Source organism: Neolamprologus brichardi, chromosome 4 (genome assembly GCF_056152115.1).
Source record: "Neolamprologus brichardi isolate AB-2024 chromosome 4, ASM5615211v1, whole genome shotgun sequence".
NCBI classification, from domain to species: domain Eukaryota; kingdom Metazoa; phylum Chordata; class Actinopteri; order Cichliformes; family Cichlidae; genus Neolamprologus; species Neolamprologus brichardi.
This window is the reverse complement of record NC_142107.1, coordinates 2683973-2703856: the sequence shown is the minus strand read 5'-3', so window position 1 is coordinate 2703856 and position 19884 is coordinate 2683973. Positions and strand designations below refer to the sequence as shown.

General features: G+C 43.6%; 1 protein-coding gene across 4 annotated transcripts in view; it reads left to right on the top strand.

Moving 5' to 3' along the window:
* Positions 1 to 19884, top strand: part of LOC102784177 (RNA binding protein fox-1 homolog 2-like) — a 49628-nt gene that overhangs the window by 4024 nt on the left and 25720 nt on the right. For 2 of the 4 annotated variants that reach the window (XM_087839600.1, XM_087839599.1), the window contains exon 2: positions 7711 to 7761. The exons of 1 other annotated variant lie outside the window; for it this stretch is intronic. In XM_087839600.1, the coding sequence (XP_087695726.1) occupies positions 7711 to 7761 (51 nt within the window). Of the gene's footprint in view, positions 1 to 7710; positions 7762 to 10798; positions 11633 to 19884 lie in introns of those variants that run through there. One more of the 4 variants, XM_087839602.1, reaches the window with a different exon arrangement.

The window sequence follows — 19884 nt, the reverse complement described above, 5'->3', positions numbered from 1 at the left end:
CCACAGGACAAAAACAATAAAAATGCATAAATATTTTAAAAATATGTAAAACTGAACATTTAACAATTTGTTTAAGTAGTTTATATGCCCTTGTTTCATTTTAGTGCAGTGTAAAATTTTACTGCGTCTGTTATTTCTGCCGGCGGTAGTTTCTGTGCTTCTCTCTGCATGTGTGAGGAGTTTTGATTGGAGCTTACTGTAAGACCTGCTTTAGACTGCTGCGGGGGTTTTTTGTCAAACCTACAACGTAAACCATGTAAGTGGTTAACGTTGTTGCTCGCATTTATGCTTGTGTTGGTTCATTATTTGTTAATTAAAGTGTGGTTGTGGACTTTATTCCCTCCAGAGTCCCCGTGCTTGTTGTTGTTTTTCTTTTTCTTTTTTTTTTTGTGCATCATGGGCAAAAATATTGGTCTTTGTGTATTTCCCTCATGTCCATTCCAATAGTTTCAGTGATCTTCTTTCCTTTGCTGACATTTGTGAGTCCATATATTATGATGTGCTATGATTATAATTCCTTATAGAGAGACGATGATTGTTATTTTCTCGCTGAAAAATTCATCAACTGCAGCAAAAGACGAGTCGAAAATGCACACGATGAATCAATTGTGCTGAACAGGCCAATCACAATAATGGGCCAATCCAACCTATAGTGACATTTCTGGGCAGGTACGCTTCAGATTACGCTGTAGGTTATGGAGGGGTTTGTGGTTGTGACGTAGCTACAGCAAAATTTTCCATCTGAAGCATTCACCAGCGAGTTGTGTAAAAGCTGATCAACCCCAAATCCTTTAGCTATTAAAATCTATTATAAGTGCTGCCAAGTTACATGTGTGTTGCATGTATCCAAAGGTCTCCCTGGGTCCATGTGATTGCATTGTTGTCATGATGTGGTAAACACGAGGCTCCATGTGCACATCTGCATGCCCTCAATTTTGTCGCATACGTTCTGCAGGCACTACTAAGACACCCTCTGTGCATGCATCCCCAAAGTGTGCAATAACTATTCATCCCTGCGTGTTTGCACGTGAGCGTAATCCCTGGATTTAACACTGACTTCGTTTGACTGGCACAGCTAGACTTATTAGTGGTTAGTAAAAGTGATGAAAAAAGAAATGCAAAGACAGGGAGAAGTGTCAGTGAGGTAACAGGAAACCCTGTATGGAAGAAACAAAATGATTTGTTGGCAAGTAATAAGCGAAGAGAAGATTAATTTGCATTTTTGTTTGATCATGATTTATCAGTAGTTTTCTCTTTTTTTCCATCTTACCCAATTGGGTTGATTTACTGCCTTTCTCCTTCATACATTATTGTAAACTGAAAGGGACAGAGTGTTTTTGTTTAACTGCGATGCACATTTTTCAATTTTAAGACTATTAAAGCCTTAAATGATGACTTGAGATAACAATAACACTCAGATTCAATGATAATGAAAAAAATCATTAGTCACAAGCAGCCAGAAGTCAGCAGCTGCCATTATGCTAAGAATTAATATCCCCAGAAGTGGAAAGTGTTAGGAGGACGGGGAGGTGTGGGACCAGTTGTGTGTTCGGCACATACTAATGTGCTAACATGTGTCGCAGAGGGTCACACAGTCCCAACCTGGTCTCGCATTAGGTGCTGTGCAGCTGTTAATGATTGCTGTTAAACTTTGAGCCACAGCACAGTGGACTCACCCTTGACTTTTGAACCAGCAACGATAAGCTAAAATTCCCCATACGCAGTTGCTCAACTCCTCTTTTCTCCCTCCCTTCTTGTGTTCAGCTCAGCTCACTACGCAACAGCATTATTACCCAAGCATCGACAGCAGACAAAAGAAGGACGCCACCATTCATAAAGAGATCAGAATAGGTTTGAGATCCCTTTCTCGCTCACTTGATTTCCTGGTTTCAGCTCCTTCACATGGCACTTTCATGCTAACACTCCCTTTATAGTCATCATGCCACTGCTCCCCCACCCAGCATAGCTCCTCCCCAAGGCTGCCCCCAAACTGTCACATGTGCTCCCATCTCCTCCCACACATACAGCCAAATGTCAATTCAGTGCTTCCCTTACATGGGGGTCATCTGCAATGTGCTGCCACAATACCCATCACAGCTGTCTATGAATGATACCCTAGTTTGCTATGTGAGTTTTCCCAACTTCAGCTGAATGCACTGCGATAGTTTTGTATTCTTTGATTTTTATTTAATTCTTTTATTAAATAAAGCTTTTATTAATGAGGCCTCACAGCATAAAGCATGTCCACAGTGCACTAAGAGCTCTGCCTCGGCAGACTGAAACAATAATTAGATCTAACAGAGAAGAGTGAAGCAACCTGTGCAGGTTATTGGTGGAATTTATGGTGAATTTATGAATTGCGTTTAACTTGGTGGCTTAGTCCAGTACCAGTTAATTCACAGTTTGACCGTTGAAGTTGTGCCACATTAACAGTTGGATCCTTTTGCTATTGTGTTGTGTTGTTTACAACATTCATCAAATCTTTTTTAAATTCTCAGCTTTACTTTGTGATAAAGGCAACAAGGAGTTCACATCTGTTAAATCACTAACTGGACATTTGTCCAGCAAACACTTTTGGCACTTGCAATATTTAGATAGTTACACAACTGCCTTGTCTGTCCAAACTTGACATGTGACCTTTCCAAATAAATTGTAAATGCCTTTAGAAGGTTATTTTAAACACCACCATTTTGACCTAATAGATGTTTGATTGTAATCTCATCATAATTTGGAATGAATGGACAAACAGTTGTGAGGTACAGTGTAGGACCATTGAGCAGTAAAATTAAATCACCTTGAGTTCAAAGGTGACGCTTGTTCTAGATGTAGTGAAAATACCTTCACGTGTTCTTGATACTGTGCAAAAGTCTTGGGCCATTTCTTTATATTTCACTTCCAAAGGGCCAGACTTTTTTGTAATTAAAAAAAACAGGTAGTCTTGAGTAGTTAGCATGGGTCTATACACTTACATGAAAAGTCCTGAGCCCCCCCCCCCCATACTTATGGATTCCAAATTCAAAAAAAGAAAAGTTGAAGAGGAAAATGGAGAATTTAACAGTATGTGCACAGATTTGTTTGTTTTCACCACCAACGCTGCTGGCTTAGAATAGAATAGAATAGCTTACCGGTATACTCAAACTGCGGCTGGTCTTTAGCCAAAATTAAACTGAAAGTGGCCTCTCTCGCTTAACTTGTGCTATTCTTAAAACTTTGAGGCTCCTAAATGTTTTGTTTATTATCAGGGTAGCCCACTTTTTTGATTCATTTGCATAAAAACAGGATAATGAATCATACGTTCTCAGTCTGGTTTTGAAAGCTGACTCAAAGCTGGCCTGCAGAGCTTTAGAGCTACTCTGTTTCAAAGGAGGCTTAAAAATGCTAATTTAATTTTTCTTCCTCCACTTTTTAGTAGTTGCATTTTATGTTTCTTATTTTTACAGTTTTATAAGCGAAACAAGGCCAGTATTCTTCGTAGTATTGTAATGAGTACCAAGTAATGATAAGATTTTTCTTTGGTCAAAAATGTGGTGGTAAAGTTTGCCGATGCTTTCTTAAACTTTAACCACCCAAATCTGACTGGTTTCTCCTTGAGTTTAAGCGAGCAGGTGTGATCACGTTTACAAGATTAGGACAGGTTTATCGACAGATGGGCAAACAGATAATATAACTCAGTGAAATAACAATGTGGTCTAGCTATAGATGAGTGTTTTCTTGTGCAGGAACCTTCATGCGGAGACGTACAGGGACCTGCATAATTCCTAATTCCTAGGTCATCTGTTTTTATTAGCAATCCACACAGTCGGTACAGAGGAGTCATCAATAAATCCACACAGTGAAGTGCCCTCAAGCTTTATATTTTATTAAAGTCGGAACCACCACCACCAAAAAAAAAACAACATGTCCAGTTCACATCAGAGGTGTTGAAGACTCCTACTCTTTTAGAAAATACATCGCTTAAAAGAGAGAAACTCGGGTAGTTGTAGCGGTGCCATTGTGTGGGCACAGTTTGGTCTGTAAAGTGAAAAAGATGCCGTTGTGATAAATGAGCCTTCAGTTCTCAGGAAAGCTTGTGTTTCATCTTGTCTTTCTGCGCTTCCTCTCGCTCTTTGTCCTTATGTCCTCACATATTGACTACCTCCAATGCATTTGTCATTCTGAGCGTCGTCTCTCGGCTTTAATACACCCGTCTCGAGTCCACCATATCCATCACTTTGTGGCTCTTCTGCACTTTTCTCCACATCTTTTTCTGCGTTCCTACTTTAACAGTTTCTATAATACGGTACGCTGGTGTCTACGTTTCCTCCTCCACGGTTGGGTTTTCTTGACTTGATAGAGCTGGTTGTGGAGCTGATCAGATGTTAGCATAGCTGTGATTTGACATTTGTCAAATCACCCCTCTTAGATGATTTTGCCACACCTCAGACCATAGGCATGCAGTAGCATATCAAAAAAGTATTTTTCATGATAATTTGGAGGGAGCAGGTGTGTTGTTTTTTTTTTTTTGGTTTTTTTTACTTCCCCCCTAACATTTGGTGATATGAGACCACAAAGCCACCTCCTCGGGCTGTTCTGTTTGGGACCGCTGGAAGCCTGCAGCGGCCTGCCTAATTACCCCTCTCCCCTCCTCCCTCAGTCTCCCTCCCCTCTCACCATCTGTTGACCTCATGTCATTTTGTCTTCCTTCACCACTGCTGCTCCATTTTTTTTCCCTTCCTCCCTTGCTTCTACCCATTTGCTCCAGCAACTTCCCAACTTCTTTCCTTCTCCTCTTAAAATAGCAAGTCAGAGACACAGAGAGAGAAAATAAACAAGAGAGACGCCCTTTAGTTTTTACCCTCTGTCGAGTCAGTGTTTATGAGCGTGTGACTGGTTTTTCTGTGCTTTTGCTGATCCCTGCCAGCGCAGACTGAAGCCCTCCACAGTCAGCCGGCCGGCGCCTTCAAAGGCTCCTCCTCGCTCGCAAACTATATGGAATTAACTTAATGGAAAGTTACAGAAGTGAGGCATGAAAGCACAGCTCTGAACCTGCACGGGCTCAGACCGAGCGAAGCAACACAGCTGCGTTCATTTTTATTTATTTTATAAAAAGCTGTCAGGAATAAACTTTTGTATACCTTTCAGCAGCCACGTGATGTAAAGCCATATGGCAAAGGCAGTGTGTGTTTGTGCGTGCCTGGGTTTGTGTGGGGGTAGGTAAACGAGTCTGTAAAAACTAGGTATCAAATTCAACCCCTCGAGCTCCTTCCCCCACCCCGCTTTAAGAAAATATAAATCACATGGCATTCTTCACTTATGACTCATTGTCTCCATTTTGCGAATACTTTACTGCTTTATTTCTCTCCCCTTTCTTGGCTTTGGCTCTCTTATTACCCACATTCCTCTTTCTCCTGTGTGTCTGTCCTTATTTTCATCTGGTTCTTTTCTTCTTCTTCTGCTTCTTTCTTTCCTCTCCATCCGTCTCTTCCAGTCCCTCCTCTCTTGCAGACAGATTGATTCCAGATGTTGCTAAACTTCCTCCCCCTCTTTCCCCCCCTTCTGTTCTTCTACGTAAACTCCTCCTCCTCCTCTCTCTCTTTCTCTCTCACTTTTTTTTTCTTCCCAAAGTAGAACCAGCAGCGACTCTGCAATTTGATGGTCACGGGTAATTTTGGTTTGGATTTCAGTGGCATTCCAGTTGTCCTCCTTGGTAGTGCAGTGCCTACACCCTTACTTGTGATGAGAAGTGATGAGAGGGAGTGTGATGAGAATGCACATTTATGTCATTAATCACCAGTAGTTGAGTGTAATTTTTTTCTCATACCACCATTTAAAGAATAAATAAGCAGTGCAGCTCCAGTTTTGTAAACCGCATCGTCACTTCAGGCCTTTTTTGAAACACACTGCAGTGTGGGTTGTTGGGCCTGGGGCTTTGTGGACTTTAAATTCTGCTCTGAACGGCCCTCCTTTACTGCATTTCCATATGCCCTGCATCGAGCACCAGCAGCTCGCCACGCAGTCAGTATGTCGTTCAATGTAAGCCTGCCCATTCCCACTGTAAGCGCGGCGCACCAAGGAGAATGATCCCCCTGGGGACAAGGCACGAGGGGGAAATTGGTTCCAGATGAAACAGGAAGTGGGGAGAGGAGACAAAGAAAGGGCTGTTTCAAGCAAGAGGGGGACGGGCCCCGAGTCTGGACAGTCCCGCCCAGAGTTAAGAGTTTACAGCTCATGCATCAAAAGAAAAAAAGAAATGGTTTCTTATTTCCATTTTTTACATCTGGTCCATTTTTTTTTTTTTTTTTTTTTTTTAAAACCAAAACATCATACTCACTTTTCCCCATTTGGCTTCCCTCTATCCCCCTCTCTGTCTAGACACTACTTCTTTCCATTTCTTCATTCTCTTGTGTATCATCATCATCATCCCATCTGTGTTTTGGTCTTAGCCCTCATATCTCTAACCTCTCCAGATTAAAAGCTGTTTGTCTTTCTGTTTACGCAATCTGCTGCGGTCCTACCGGGCCCTTCTTCCTCACGCAGGCTTGCCCTCGATTGGCCGAATGAACGTTTGGAGCGATGGAGCGATTCCCGCGGCAGGCAGCATCGGGGTCAGGGCCGGGAGGTTAACTCTGTTGAGACTCTTCAGAAGCCAAATCTGCCCCTTCTCATTGCTGCGGCATTACGGGGCCCACCCTCGAAGTGCTGGCCGAACTGAGGGGCGCGTTCATGCCAAAGTGTAGGGGGGTGATGACCAGCACATGGATTTGGAATATTTTGCTGATTAAATGTAATGAAAACATCAGCAGTTCTAAAAAAGACTTCAAACTCACCCCCACCCTCTAACATGTACACATACACATCTTTCTTTCCCCCCTCGGAGGCCTTTCCCCTTATCCTCCTCCCTTCCCGCTTTCTCCCTCCAGTGAGACTCATGCCTCAGCTCCTTATCGAGAGCAGAGGCATGAGTCTCGCTAGGCGGTCATGTTTGCTCTTCGAGGCATGCCAGCAGGCTAGACTGTACCGGAGTGATCTCTCTCACTGCTGTCAAAATATCATCGTTTAGTTAACTTTCCCCATTGTTCCAGTCCTCCCCCATCTCCCGCCTCCTTTTTGTCTTTTCATTTTTGCCCCCTCCTCTTCACCGAGCTCTGTAGCAAACAATGGCTCCTCTTGCCGGGGCAAAATGACACAGAGGGGGGAAAATAATAGTCACAGAGAAAATAGAGCGAAAGAGACAGAAATAATCTAATTAAAATTAATTACAGAGCAATTAACCACAACACTGGTTTCTGAACAGGGGTGATGAGGGATGGGCTCGGTGGATTTTGATTGGTTGGTGGGACTGGATAGAAAAGTTTGCTAAGCTGCAGTGATGGTTCATCAGTCACGGCCTCCACAAGACTGTTAACTGTTAACTTCATTCAGTCATCAGTTGTTTTCCCACGCAAGAACGTCGTCTTTGCTCGTTTGAACTTTAGTCCCCTGCTAGTGTTCGGGTGTCATTTAAGGTCTCAAAATGCTTGAAGTACTTTGACCTGTGCTTTTAGATTACAGAAAAGGATAGTGTGACAGTATAAATCCTTCTGCTTTCACAAGTTAGGTTGAGATTTTTTGTTCAAGAGCGCGTCTCATCTAAAACGCACAAGTTTCTTTGGAGCGCCATTGCTGCATCCACTCACTTCTCAAAAGCACAGCCACTTACGCTGCTCTCATCCCTCCTGTTGTCTCTTGCAGAACAATGAGCCTTTAAATCCCGGTTTCCATGGATACCAACCTCACAGTCAGGTAAGAGACGAGTGACTGCTCGCAAATCTCTGTTACAATAAATTGCCAAAAAAAATAATGAAATACAAAATCCTTGACTTACTCAACAGTACGCCTGCTTTCAGTCGTCTGATGGTAAAAAGCTGGAAGTGAGTTTGTGAAGTCCACTTGAATCAAACACTGTTTGTTCATGGGATAAATAAAACATTTTGGTATTCTTCAAATGGGACCTGTTATGTTTATGTTGACCTCCATATTCTTGTTCACTGCTAAAATAGTTTTGTTTACAGTTTAAACTGATCCCTGATCGTCTTAGACGCTGGACTCGGTGCAGCCCCATTTTAAACCAGCTTTATTCTGATTGGCTGCACCTCACAGGCACAAGGTTGGACACGACTGTGCGCCTTTGGTATCCCTATGAGCAATAGCCGCTCTCGCTGACGTCACACAGAGCAAGAGTTGAAAACACTGTCTGAGTAGGATGAGGCCTGATCTTACTTTTAAACTTCTTTTATCAATTTATACTATACGTGGCATATGATAAGGATAGATGGACTGGCTCAGCCCCCTTTTAAATGGAAAGTTACACTTGTGATAGTCCACTTTCATGTCACTCTTCTTGCACAGTAGTGTTGTCCTCACCATCCTCACATATGTAGCAGGATTCAGTCAGTTTTTACGACCACATTATTATCTAGACGGTAATGAAAGCCTTGCCTCACCTTTGGTAGCTCATCTCTCTTCGAGGAATCGATGGAAGAGAAACCAGTGATGACTGAGCTTCTCTTTCAAAGACTTGATTCTTAGCATAATTTCTCTCCACTCTCTATCACCTTCTTCGCCTTGCACGCTCTGTATGCGGGGATTTTCTCACAACGCCGTTCAGATCCCCTTCGCACTTCTCTCTCTGTCTTTATGCCTCTCTCTCATATTCTCTGTTTCGTTCTCATTCTGAATGTCTCACCAGCATATTGCTCTCAGTAATGAGTGACTTATATGTGCAGCGACAGGGTTGCTGACTATTTTCTTATCTACCTCCAAGCAGCAGAGCGCATTGAGCAGCTCAAACCAGCTCAGTGCCCGTGTGTGTGCATGCACACGTGCCATTTGAGTATGTTTATGGGTGTGTGTGTGTGCGCTTTTTGTCTTCGTGCGAGCGTTTGTGCATCTGAGGGCTGTGTTTTGGGACGTGCAGCTCTCTGGCAGTGCCACAGGAGGGAAGTGTTGGCCTGTGAGCTTTCTCGCCCCCCAGCCTCCCTCCTCGCATCACAATATGGAGCTTCTCACAGACCTCATCCTCTCATTTAGTCTCCTCTCCCTCCTCTGCTCCCTGCACTCCACTCCTGCTCTACCGCTGGTGACATCTCTCGTGGGAGTGCAGCTCTCGGAGAACGCGAGGGGAGACACCAAAAGAATTTCAGGCTTTCGGGCTTCAAATCACATTTATTACAATTTCTGGGTGGATGTCAACCTGACGATTAAAAACAAATGTTGTGCAAGAGATTAAAGGCGAGACAGGAAGACGAGAAATAAAGCAGGGAAGTGGCACAGAGCTAAAACTGAAATGGAAGCAAGTTATTTAAGATGGCTTGCCCGCAGGGGCACACAATCAGTTTCTTAGTTAGAGCAAGCTTGTATTCCAGTCTCGGCTCTCCTCTGCCCGAGTCCATCTGTTTGTAAGACAAACACCTGGGCAGTGAGATCACTTCTGATCTGCAGCGTGTGTGAACTCTCGCCCGGTGTTAAATTCAGAGCCACGGCATACCTCTGCATTTGTTTTATAAATGATTTAAAAAGTCGTCCCTGCTAATGTATTCTGCCCTTGAGCACACACATTAGGAGTCTCCAGCACACTGCTGGTTATCATGCAAATGGAGTTAGCCAAGCCTAGCTTTGCAAGATTGGCTTGTTCACCGCTGCAGTGCATTTGTCTCTGTAATGCGTCTGTCTTATGTTATTTATGCACATTTGAACTGCCCGCAGGTCTGCCCGCGTCAACACGAACACGTTTAACTGGGGACGCCGCTGCCATACGTCTCCTGTTCTCTAAGGGGGGGGGGGAGGGGTGGTCAGTCCTCTGGGGCTGCGGTTTCCTGATGTTTAGAGTTGATGATCAGAGTTAAAGACACACATACAAACAAGACAGAACCAGCACACCTAAGCGTTTCTTTGGCATTTACCAGTAGATGTAATAACCTGCACACACGAGGTGCAGTTGTTGTGAACGTGTCCTGCAGAGTAGTTGAGCAGGGCTGCTGATCATCTGTAGATACCGTGTTTGGAGAACAGGCCTTTGTTTGGACGAGCTGGTGAGCGCTGGATGGATATAGCCCTTTGTTTGAATCCATGTGTGTCTGTTTTCCAGCCAAGGTGCAGCAGCATGGATATGATCAGAGCGCATCTGCGTGTGTACGTTCGGTGCATGTGTTTGTGTGTGACTGCATGTGTTTATCGCAGTGTTTCAGCCTGTGTACTTAATCCCAGGATCATCCCCTATTCATCCTCTCATCCTCCTCACTTACAGCCCTAATCCTGTCATCCCTCGCTCTTTTTTTTCCCCCCTCCACCCAACGTTTTTATCCATTTATCTCCCAATCCTGTTATCTCTCGCTCACATCCATTGCCCCCTTCAGTCCCTGTCCCCCTCTACTTCATCCCAGCTTCTTTTCCGTCTCACCCCCTCTCTCTGCCATCACCACCACCACCACCTCTGTCCATTCACTTTATCTTTCCCTCTGGACCCAGTTCTAGCCAGACTCAGCAGATGTCTGAATGCTTGGCATCAGGGCTTTTTTTTTCCCTTTTTTTCTTTTTTCCCCCTGCAGAGTTCAGTTCCTCCCATATGAAAATGCAGCGCAAGGAACTGCACTCTCATCCCTGCAAATTAAACGCCTCCTAACAATACAGTGTTGGAAAGTGACGGAACTGAGCCAAGAAGAAAAAGGTGCAATGCAGCGTAATGTTCAGGTTGAGGTTTAGGTAGTGGAATCGGGGCTGGCGCTCGCTCAGTTTTGTGAGACTTCCATCTGTGTGAGGAAGACAGCTGCAGCAGAGAGATGGTGATCTAGGAGCCTACCCACGCAGCTAGCTACCTAGCTGTCTACCGGCTGGCCTACCTACCACTGCTTTTTTGGAGCTGACAGGCTGCCACGCAATAAATAAATCATCAAAAAAAGCTGCAATGCAGTGGGGTCGCATTCGTGTTCTGTACTCTCAGGCAGCCAGTGCGTGGATAGAAGGCAGCATCTTCTTCCTTTCCCGTTTCTTGTCTCTCTCCGGGGGCTTTAGGAGACGGCAAAGACAGCAGCTTTCTGACTCCATCCAGACACAGGGTTAGATTGCTATATGGAAGGATGGATGCTTTGATGGATAGGAGGGATTGAGACTGAAAGGGAGGGAAAGTTTTAAAAAGAGGGGCGGGAACAAGAGGAAGCAAAGGGGGGGAGAAGAGCAGGAGGACGTGTAAGGCGAGTGTGTGAATGACAGACGCAGAGCAAAGAGAGAAGAAGAGAAGAGACTCGGGCTGGCAGGAGGAGAGAGACGGAAAGGCCCGAGGGGGATCAGAGCAGCAGGGCCGGAGAGACGAGCAAAAGCGAGGCAGAGAGTGACAGGCTGACGAGGCTCGCGTGCTGGAGAGGTAGAAGAAGCAACACCGGCAGGAGGAGGAAGAGGGAGTGAACGAGGGAGAATTTGAATGTGTGAGGCAGACGTGGACTGAAGCCATCGTCAGCTCATGGTCCTGGAGCACAGACACGGGAGAGGAGGAATAGGAGGAGAACGAGAGACACAGACGGAAAAGGAGAGGAGAAGGAACGGGAAAGTGGAAAGCTGGTCAGCAGTTGTTCCTTTAGATCAGACAATGATGGGGCTGTACTACCAAGCTATGCTACCGGTGAGTTCGCATCTCAAGCAAGAGCTTCTTTCTCTGAAGTGGCTTTTTAGTATCGCGAGGGCCAAACTAGCAAAACAAGATACAATGTAAATGATTTTTTTGTTGTTATTTATTTTATTTAATTTGGCGTGATGAAGCGGTAATTGCTTTGCTGTTCATGGTGTGGCCTGCTCTGGTTAGCTGTGTCTTGGCCCAGGTAAGGCCTTTTTCAGATAGTTGGCAGAGCATCAGGCCGACAGCAGGGCTTGTCCCTGCAGCTCTGCTCATTTCACTTTTTTTAACTCTTTGCACCCATCTGTGATTGTTTTGATAGAAACGAAATAATTTTAGTTTTGCTTTTTTTTTTCTTCTGTTAACCATACAGCATTTTGTCCTGGTGACACTGAAGTGCTGACAATACACAGGAGCAAAGCGTGTGCTTGCAGGGTATCAGCGCACTTGCATTAATAGTTACTTAACACCACAGATTATAATGTTTATACAGTTGATGTGTTATGCGCAAGGCTGCTCTTAACATATGGTGGGCGTGTCTGTGCTACTTTAGCTCAAAGACAGCCTCAGGATGAGAGCTGTTCTCTGGCTCTGTTCTAGCATGTCCTGCTCTCTGGTCTTGGGTTCCTTTGGGCCTCGAGGCGGGTGTCGGGAATTGGGGGAGATGTCTGTGAGGCACCCGCGTGCAGACGCGAAGTAGCAACTGCTGCTTGGATTGCCTGTGCTGACATGTATGTACATTGGGCACTGCGAGCCTTCTCCATGCTGACTGCACACTGTGTCAGATTATATTCCATATGGATGTGTGTCTGTGTGTGCGCGTCGTGTCGTGTCATGTCACTTGCAGAGGGGTGCAGGCTGAGATTTTCTTCAAGCTGTCCATGCGGTTTAAACTTCATCTTTGGATTGAGGAAGACAGGTGCTGAAGCACAGTTGTTACTTTACACACACACACACACACACACACACACACACACACACACACACACACACACACACACACACACACACACTGCAGTTCCTGGAGTACTTTACTACCACCCCCTCCTTTCCTAATGGCAAAACTCAACTCTATGCATTTTAACCCTTCATAGGTCCACAGCATAATCTGTATATTCTTAATAGCTACAGTAACAGTAGCTACTACAGAGTTAATACTGACAACTTTATAGAGTAGGACGACATTTGTAGTGTGGGAAAAAGCAGCATTTCTTTTGTTTTTAATCACAGAGGAAGTCGTTTTGCATTATGAGAATAACATGGAGATGTTAAGAATGAGGTCAACTTGTTTGAGGTGACTTTAGTCTGAAAATGTCAACTTTTTATTTTGACATTTCTTCTTTCTGTTGTTTCAAAATGAAAAAAAAAAAAACCCTTTAGTAAATTTTTTTTCCAGTTCAACTTCAGTCTGCAAATGTCAAATTAAATATTTGACATTTCAACTTAATTCTCAAAATTCAAAATAAAGATAAACTCCTTCCTAAACTTCCTTCCCTTGCTTTTCCCCTGACCTTTTCTCAGTTAATATTTCATTTGTACTGACGTTGTAGTTTTTTACATTTATTTTTCAAAATTTGTTCAGTGACTGCAAAGTTGTGCTAACCTATACATTTTTCTTGAAACGCTCTTAAAAAAACCATTACAGTAAAGACGCTACTACTAACCCTGCTGCTGTTCACACCAAGGCAGTGTGAGAGCCAACCTTTTATGGTCATTGAGGCTGAATGTAAATACAGACCTCTGCTGTGTTACTGTGCACATATGATGACACAGTGACTGCATATAAGACTCCCAAAAAACAGTTCTTCTCCTTCCAGACCTCCAAAACGTCATTATTAACTCTAATTTTCCCACACGAGCCGTCTCGTTCTCCCCCCCGTGTTTCTGCTGTTTTCCTCTTTCCCCCCTCCTCTGTAAATCTTTGCTTTGCAAGCTTGCGCAGCTGTGAGGCAAACACGTTATTCGTCTTTTAAAGAGAGTATTGCCAAATGGAGAATTGAGGTAATGACTTGAAGGGTGTGAGAGCAGGGGGGGCCGTGCCTTAGTCCCATGTGGGAAATCGACTTTGAAGGTGACACATCACCAGTCACACCGGCTTCTGCAAAATTTATGGCAATGCTCTCTATTTTTGGTGACACGTCTCTATAGCATACTGTGGATAAACATCAGCTAGTGACCGCAGTGCAGTTGATGAAATACTAAAGGTTTGCCATGGCGAGACTTAGCTTCAGTTAGAACTTGTCACTGACTGGATCTGACTAGCTTGACGGTGCATTTAGTGGAAAATACACTTCATTTCTTGGATTCTGTTTTGCCAGCGGGGCACCTTATCTGGTGATGGTGGTTCGAGCCACGAGAGTCAACTGATCAGCGTGTGGATTAGACTTTGTTCAGTCTGTTCGTTCCCTACCCGCTGGGCAGCTAACGCGAGCTAGCCAGCAGGTATCTGCAGATATGAGGCTGATGTCAACAAACACAAACAGCAGGAGGAGATGAATTAGGCAGCAGACTTTGTTCTTACTGTGTCAAAACTAGACTGGTCTATAGTTGTACGAGCCTGCATTTGAAAACTGTGCAAAATGATGAAAAGCTTCCAAGCTCTCCAGCTGTTTTGCTCATGTAGGCCCAAAAATATGTTTATTTCTTAGTTTATTGAGCATGCAGGGAAAAAGATCAAACTTGAATCAAAATTTAAATTTGGTGATGATTTGTTTGCAGCTGTATTGCCCAGCCGTGCGTCGTGTTAGTCGAGGCATTTAATTGGCAGCCCGTTTTTGCGTTGCACACTGGACACGATCATGTGACTGTGCAGGCTCTGTCACAGCAGCACATCGTCCCCCAACTCGGCTGCTTATGTGCCAGTCCTAAAACGTCTTCTGTTTGAAAGAGAGTACTCAGTTAGTGCCATGCAGCGACAGATCTTCAGGGAAATTGCAGGGGATTCACACCCAAGTCTTTAATCCTCAGGGTTCTGTGTGCATGTTTGTCTGTGGGAGACAGCTGCCTGTGTGTGTGTGCTGAGAGTATCACAGTACAACAGCAGACAGTTTATTCTAGGTAGCTGCATGCTTAGCTTTATTCATTATTGTTATCCTTTTTGATTATGGGTGTTTCTTTGTGCATTGCAAGTCTCAAAATAGAAACTTCCAGAGAAAACTAATTTCCCAATTTTACAGAGGGACACATATCGTGCATGTTACCAAAATAAACACTGAGCCAGAGTCCTCCATATTGGTGGTCTAATGCACTGTGTGAAACTGCTCCACCTGAGGGTTAACTGTTCTCCCACCGCCTGTAAAAGCCACCTTGATGCTGTCCGACACTAATGCTGCTGCTCTAAATGCCATTGCCCGAGGCCTGTACGATGCGGATTGAGGTGTGAAAGCACTCCGCATGTTACCTCACAGCAAATACGTGCACACAGAACACCACGAGTGTCGTTGTGCAGAAGAAGCCGAAACGTATGCGGTACTGTATCTCCTAGGTTACCTTCCCCTGCATGATAAACAGCAGTGTAACACTGGGTGTCTGCACACACACCATACCCTAGCTTACACTGCAGCAGGAAGTCAGTGCTGCTGGGCTTTTACATTTCATCATCTTCTGCAAAAGGTATGGCAGCAGGGAACGAATGGTCCATCTTGTAGCATTTTTCAGTGTTGGCAATCTAAGATTTATCCAAGAGTAGATTAAGATTTTCGATTTCTGAACTTATGTGATTTTTAGATTTTTATTGGTCCTTTTAATGTTTGCAAATTGTCAGTGATCGAGGTTTAACAGATGATTTTACTGCTGAATGCTCTGTAAATCGGTTGAAATGAACGAGTCGGGAAGCTTTAATTTTTTAAGTGTTAAGTGCAGCGATGAGCTGAGTGCCATAATGACATAAAAGTCAGCATACTTCCTAGAAATATTGTTATTATGATTTGGAAATTGGTGAAATGCATAATGCAGCAGATCACATGTCAGGCTGAGAAATGGGCAGAATAAGTGTTTGGACTGAATTATCATGCAGTAGAAAGATTGCAGACAGTGTTTTAGCTAAAGATTGTGCAGCGAATTTGGACACATTAACCTGAAATTGGCATCCAAGTTCCTCACTGAAATACATCAGTGTTGTTCTCCATTTTTGGCTTCTTTCTTAAGGGTCCACACAGTAAATCATCTGCCTTCATCTCATCCTGTTCTTCCATCCTTTGTCTTTTCCCAACAGTGGCATATTTTCCACTGACCTGCTGCTTCAACCGATTTGATACGGAAACGTCATTCTTCACGATCCGCACTTTTGATCTGGCACAGATTTTTAAGCTGGACGCCCGCCCTGATGCAACCCTCCCAATTTATCTGAGCTTGGGACCAATGCAGCTCGAGGCCTCCATGGCTGGGTTTCACTGGAATATCTCAATGAGGGATTTAATGAAATTTTATGGTTTATATTTTAATTTAAACTGCTATTGAAATTGCTCATAATATTAAATATTTTTGGAAAAATATTATTAAATCATTATAAAATCATATTATAGCCTCAGTTGCTGCTGTGGGACTTTAACATAGCTTCATCATTAATTATTCTGCACTTCTGTTGATGCTTTGTTTTTTTTTTTAATGAAATCCCTGTTATAATTTCATCTGAGCCAAAAGTTGTTTTGCAAATATATTTTTTTCTGATCAATAGTCTAAACCCTTTAATATCAACTCACTGTCATTATTGACAATTGAAGCATCAAATCCAGTCATCTAATTAAATGGAACCTAATAATGTGTTATTACTATGATTGAGGACTAATTGATTATCACGATAATTATTGTGATTCATTTTTCGACCTTCATATAATTGACCAAATACTCAGACGGTGATGGTTTTACTTCAGCACAGCTATGGTGCTCCAGCTGCTCTTTATCAACAACTGTCATAAAAACACTGACAGTCTTGCATGTGATGCATTATTGTATGCGCAGGCCAACTTACTGCACAACACACTGCCGATATCTGTTTTAAATGATTTCATTTCTGTTTGTGTGACTGTTGCAGTTTTTCTAAAGGAAAACAATTTTGGTTGGTTATTTTTAGGACACATCGCCCAAAGTGAGTGCGAGTGTTTGAGAGGAGTCTGTGTGATTATGGTAATGATACTGATGGTGATGTTGATCAGAGCTGTCAAAAACCGACAGGCTGCATGTCACAGATCTCAGCGGAGCTGCGGAGCCGCTGACACTGACAGACAGCGTGGGGTTAGTCTGTAGTTCATACAGCGGGTTAGGTATTTGGATTTGGTTTATGTTAATTTTTTATTTTAAACGAGTGGAAATCGACACCACCTCAGCTTGGATATCTCCCTGATCCCCAACCTTCATCGTTACTCAGTTACTTAGCTTAGTTTTTCCCAACTTGACAACTCTTTGGAGTTTGTTATTTTTTCCTACTTGGCAACAACTAGCCATCGAGCATGGGGTCACTCTCTGCACCTCTCTGTTAGTCATCTCTGTGCAGTTTTTGGAAGAGAAAAGTAAAAAGGCACATGTGCAATGTTGTTCTAGTAGTTTGTTACCAAAATGGAGGCAGTGCAATTTGTGATATTATTAAAAAATAAAAGACTTTTTTTTTTTAGGCTGTCTAATTTTAAATCAGTCGTAAAAATAGCAAAGCTGCGTGTGGTCATTTTTCTCAGACGGCGTTGTGGTTATAAAACCAGAGTCCTTAAGAGAAAATGCCTTTTAATTCAAAATAAAGTTGCGTGTCCTGCTTTCATCGTCTTCAGCAGCACCCCACCCACTGCTCTCCCACTCAAGAGCTCCAACCAAAGCATTAAATATTCGCCGTTGATCACTCCGGAAGCTCCTGACAGGCTTAACAGGAGTCGGTGGTTACGGCTAACCTACGAGCTGCTTCTGATTACGGTTCTAGCTGCAGCATCTGGAACAGGAGCTTCGACTTAAGGTTCTGTGTTGAGGCACTTTTGTTGCCAGATATCCATCTATGTGTCCTCTGGATGTGAGCCAGTGCACTATGGATGTACCTCTAAATGACAACTGGCGCACATTCAAGAGAGAGAGGCAGCGTCTGCATAGAGGCAGCTGTATAAGGAGATGGGGCTGTGGCCTGTTTGATGGACATATCAGTGCAGTTGGGGCTTTGAGTGATTGGAGAGGAGAGAGAGCCAGTGGGTTTGAAAGAAGGCGAAAAAATATGGCCCTCTTGCTTTCATCAAGCGTGGCAGGCAAGAATGAAGGGAGGGAAGAGAGGGAAGGGTGGGTGGACGGGGGAGATAAACACAGGCACATTGACTTCAGCTGAAGGGAAAGGAAAAATAGATGGACTACAGTTGGAGAAGAATCTGTGAGTAGTATTTCTGCCTTCAGCCAGACAACCTAGTAGATAGTTGCAATAGACAAATTGTCATGAATTCTTCAGCATCATCACAATTTGGGTGTTGACTCTGTGGCTGGTGTCAACATCCAAGGTGACCCCCCCCAGAATCCTCTGTGTGTATGTAGAAACACAGTCTCAGGTCCCTCGAGTAGATCGCCCACTGTGTGTTTTGAATTGAATATGTCATGGTTTTCGTTCTTATTTGCGATATCAGGTTTTCATTTTGCGAGCTTTTCAGCTGATACTTGAAGCTACTCTGTTTTCACCTTTGCTCAGATTGCTTTTCATGACACTTTAATAAGAAGCGTATCCTGTTTAATCTTATCTTACAGCGTCAAAATTCTTCCTTTGGAAAGTTTTTCTTGAAACCAGACGTAACTCTAATGCAGTGTCTCATTATTTCCTATAATTCCTCTCTCCCCGCTAAGTCCCCCTTTCATTTTTCCACGGTTTTCTTTTTCCTTTCCCCCCTCTCTCCTTTTTTCAGTATGTGTCGTTGCCATGTAGGGCAGCACTGCTCCTTAGTCAGCGGGTCGGGAATGCCTGTGTCACCCTAACACTGTAGTCTTATCCAGTCTGATCGGGATCCAGTGACAGCTTTATTCCTTGTCCTGTTTATTAGTCCTTATTAGTCATTTATTTATCCAATAATTCATTTAAAAAAACTGTATCTTTTAATTTGGTATCTGAGTCCACAAACATGGTCATAAGCACTCTGTTTGTTTTGTTAAGCCTCAGCAGCAGGATGATGAATGGTACAATACTTCGGGATGCTTTTTTTCATATGACTAATTATGCTACAAGCAGGCGGCGGCATTAGAAGAGGTCAGCTGGTCCATTGTTTGGTTGATATGCTCTCATCCGACCAAATTAATATTGGTCTGCCATTACCGTGGATTTATGCTTCAGCCGGAAATCTACGCCGTAGCTACTGCTGGAAATAGTCAGTGTGGCTGTGTTTTGTGAGAACAGATGACCAAAAAGTCAAGTGTAAACTTTTGCACATCACAGCTCAGCAAACAACAAAACCTATCATGTAAAAGCACTCAGCTAACCTGTCAGTGTTGTTCTACCAATGTTTGTGTGAAAGGCTCAAGGCTTTCAGTGTAAACGCACCGGGATTGGTTTATTTGAATGTTTGGACTCTCGCATGCAGCCACAGCTTCACCGAGCCCCGCTGTCTGTTAGTAGCAGCAGGTCCACAGCAGCCCAAACTGGATGTGAAGCTTGGTTTCTCAACAACATGGAAAAATAGTTAGGGATTCCCTTTAAAATAACAATAGCTTTTATGAGTATTTATAGTAATGTAGACTAAAAGGAATTACTCCCCCTCTCACAGAAGCAGTTCATTGGTTGCCGAGTAGGTGTGACCGTCTTTGGCTGACTACGGCAGCTTGAGTTATTAGCATTGCATAAATGCACGTAGTCCAGTTTTTTCGGATCTAATTCCCCTTTCCTCCTTGCTATGTTGTCACTCTTTCCTTTCTTCACTCAGTCTTCCTCCTTTCTGCACTATGAGTGTGTTTTTGTGACTCAGCCATGGGTCAGGATATGCCTGAAGAACACACCCTTTGGTGGCTTAACACAGGCTACTGCACGTTTATGAGCTCACATGCCCTAACAAGAACGCTTAAGCTTTGATTTAACATAGCCAGGCTAAGGCCCAGCTAATGAATTTTAATGGCACGTTATCTCTTTTTGAACAGGTTTTTGATGGCCCGTCTTTATCACAAGGTGACAAAGACCGTAGTTGGATGCAAAACGCACAGTTTTCTTTTTTCCTTTTCCCCTAACATGCATTTCCTGCAGTCAGAACAGTAGTGGACGAGTTCCCCAGATTTTTCCAGCCTGTTTGTGGATTACGCAGTCTCCTCTGATTCCTCCACTATCA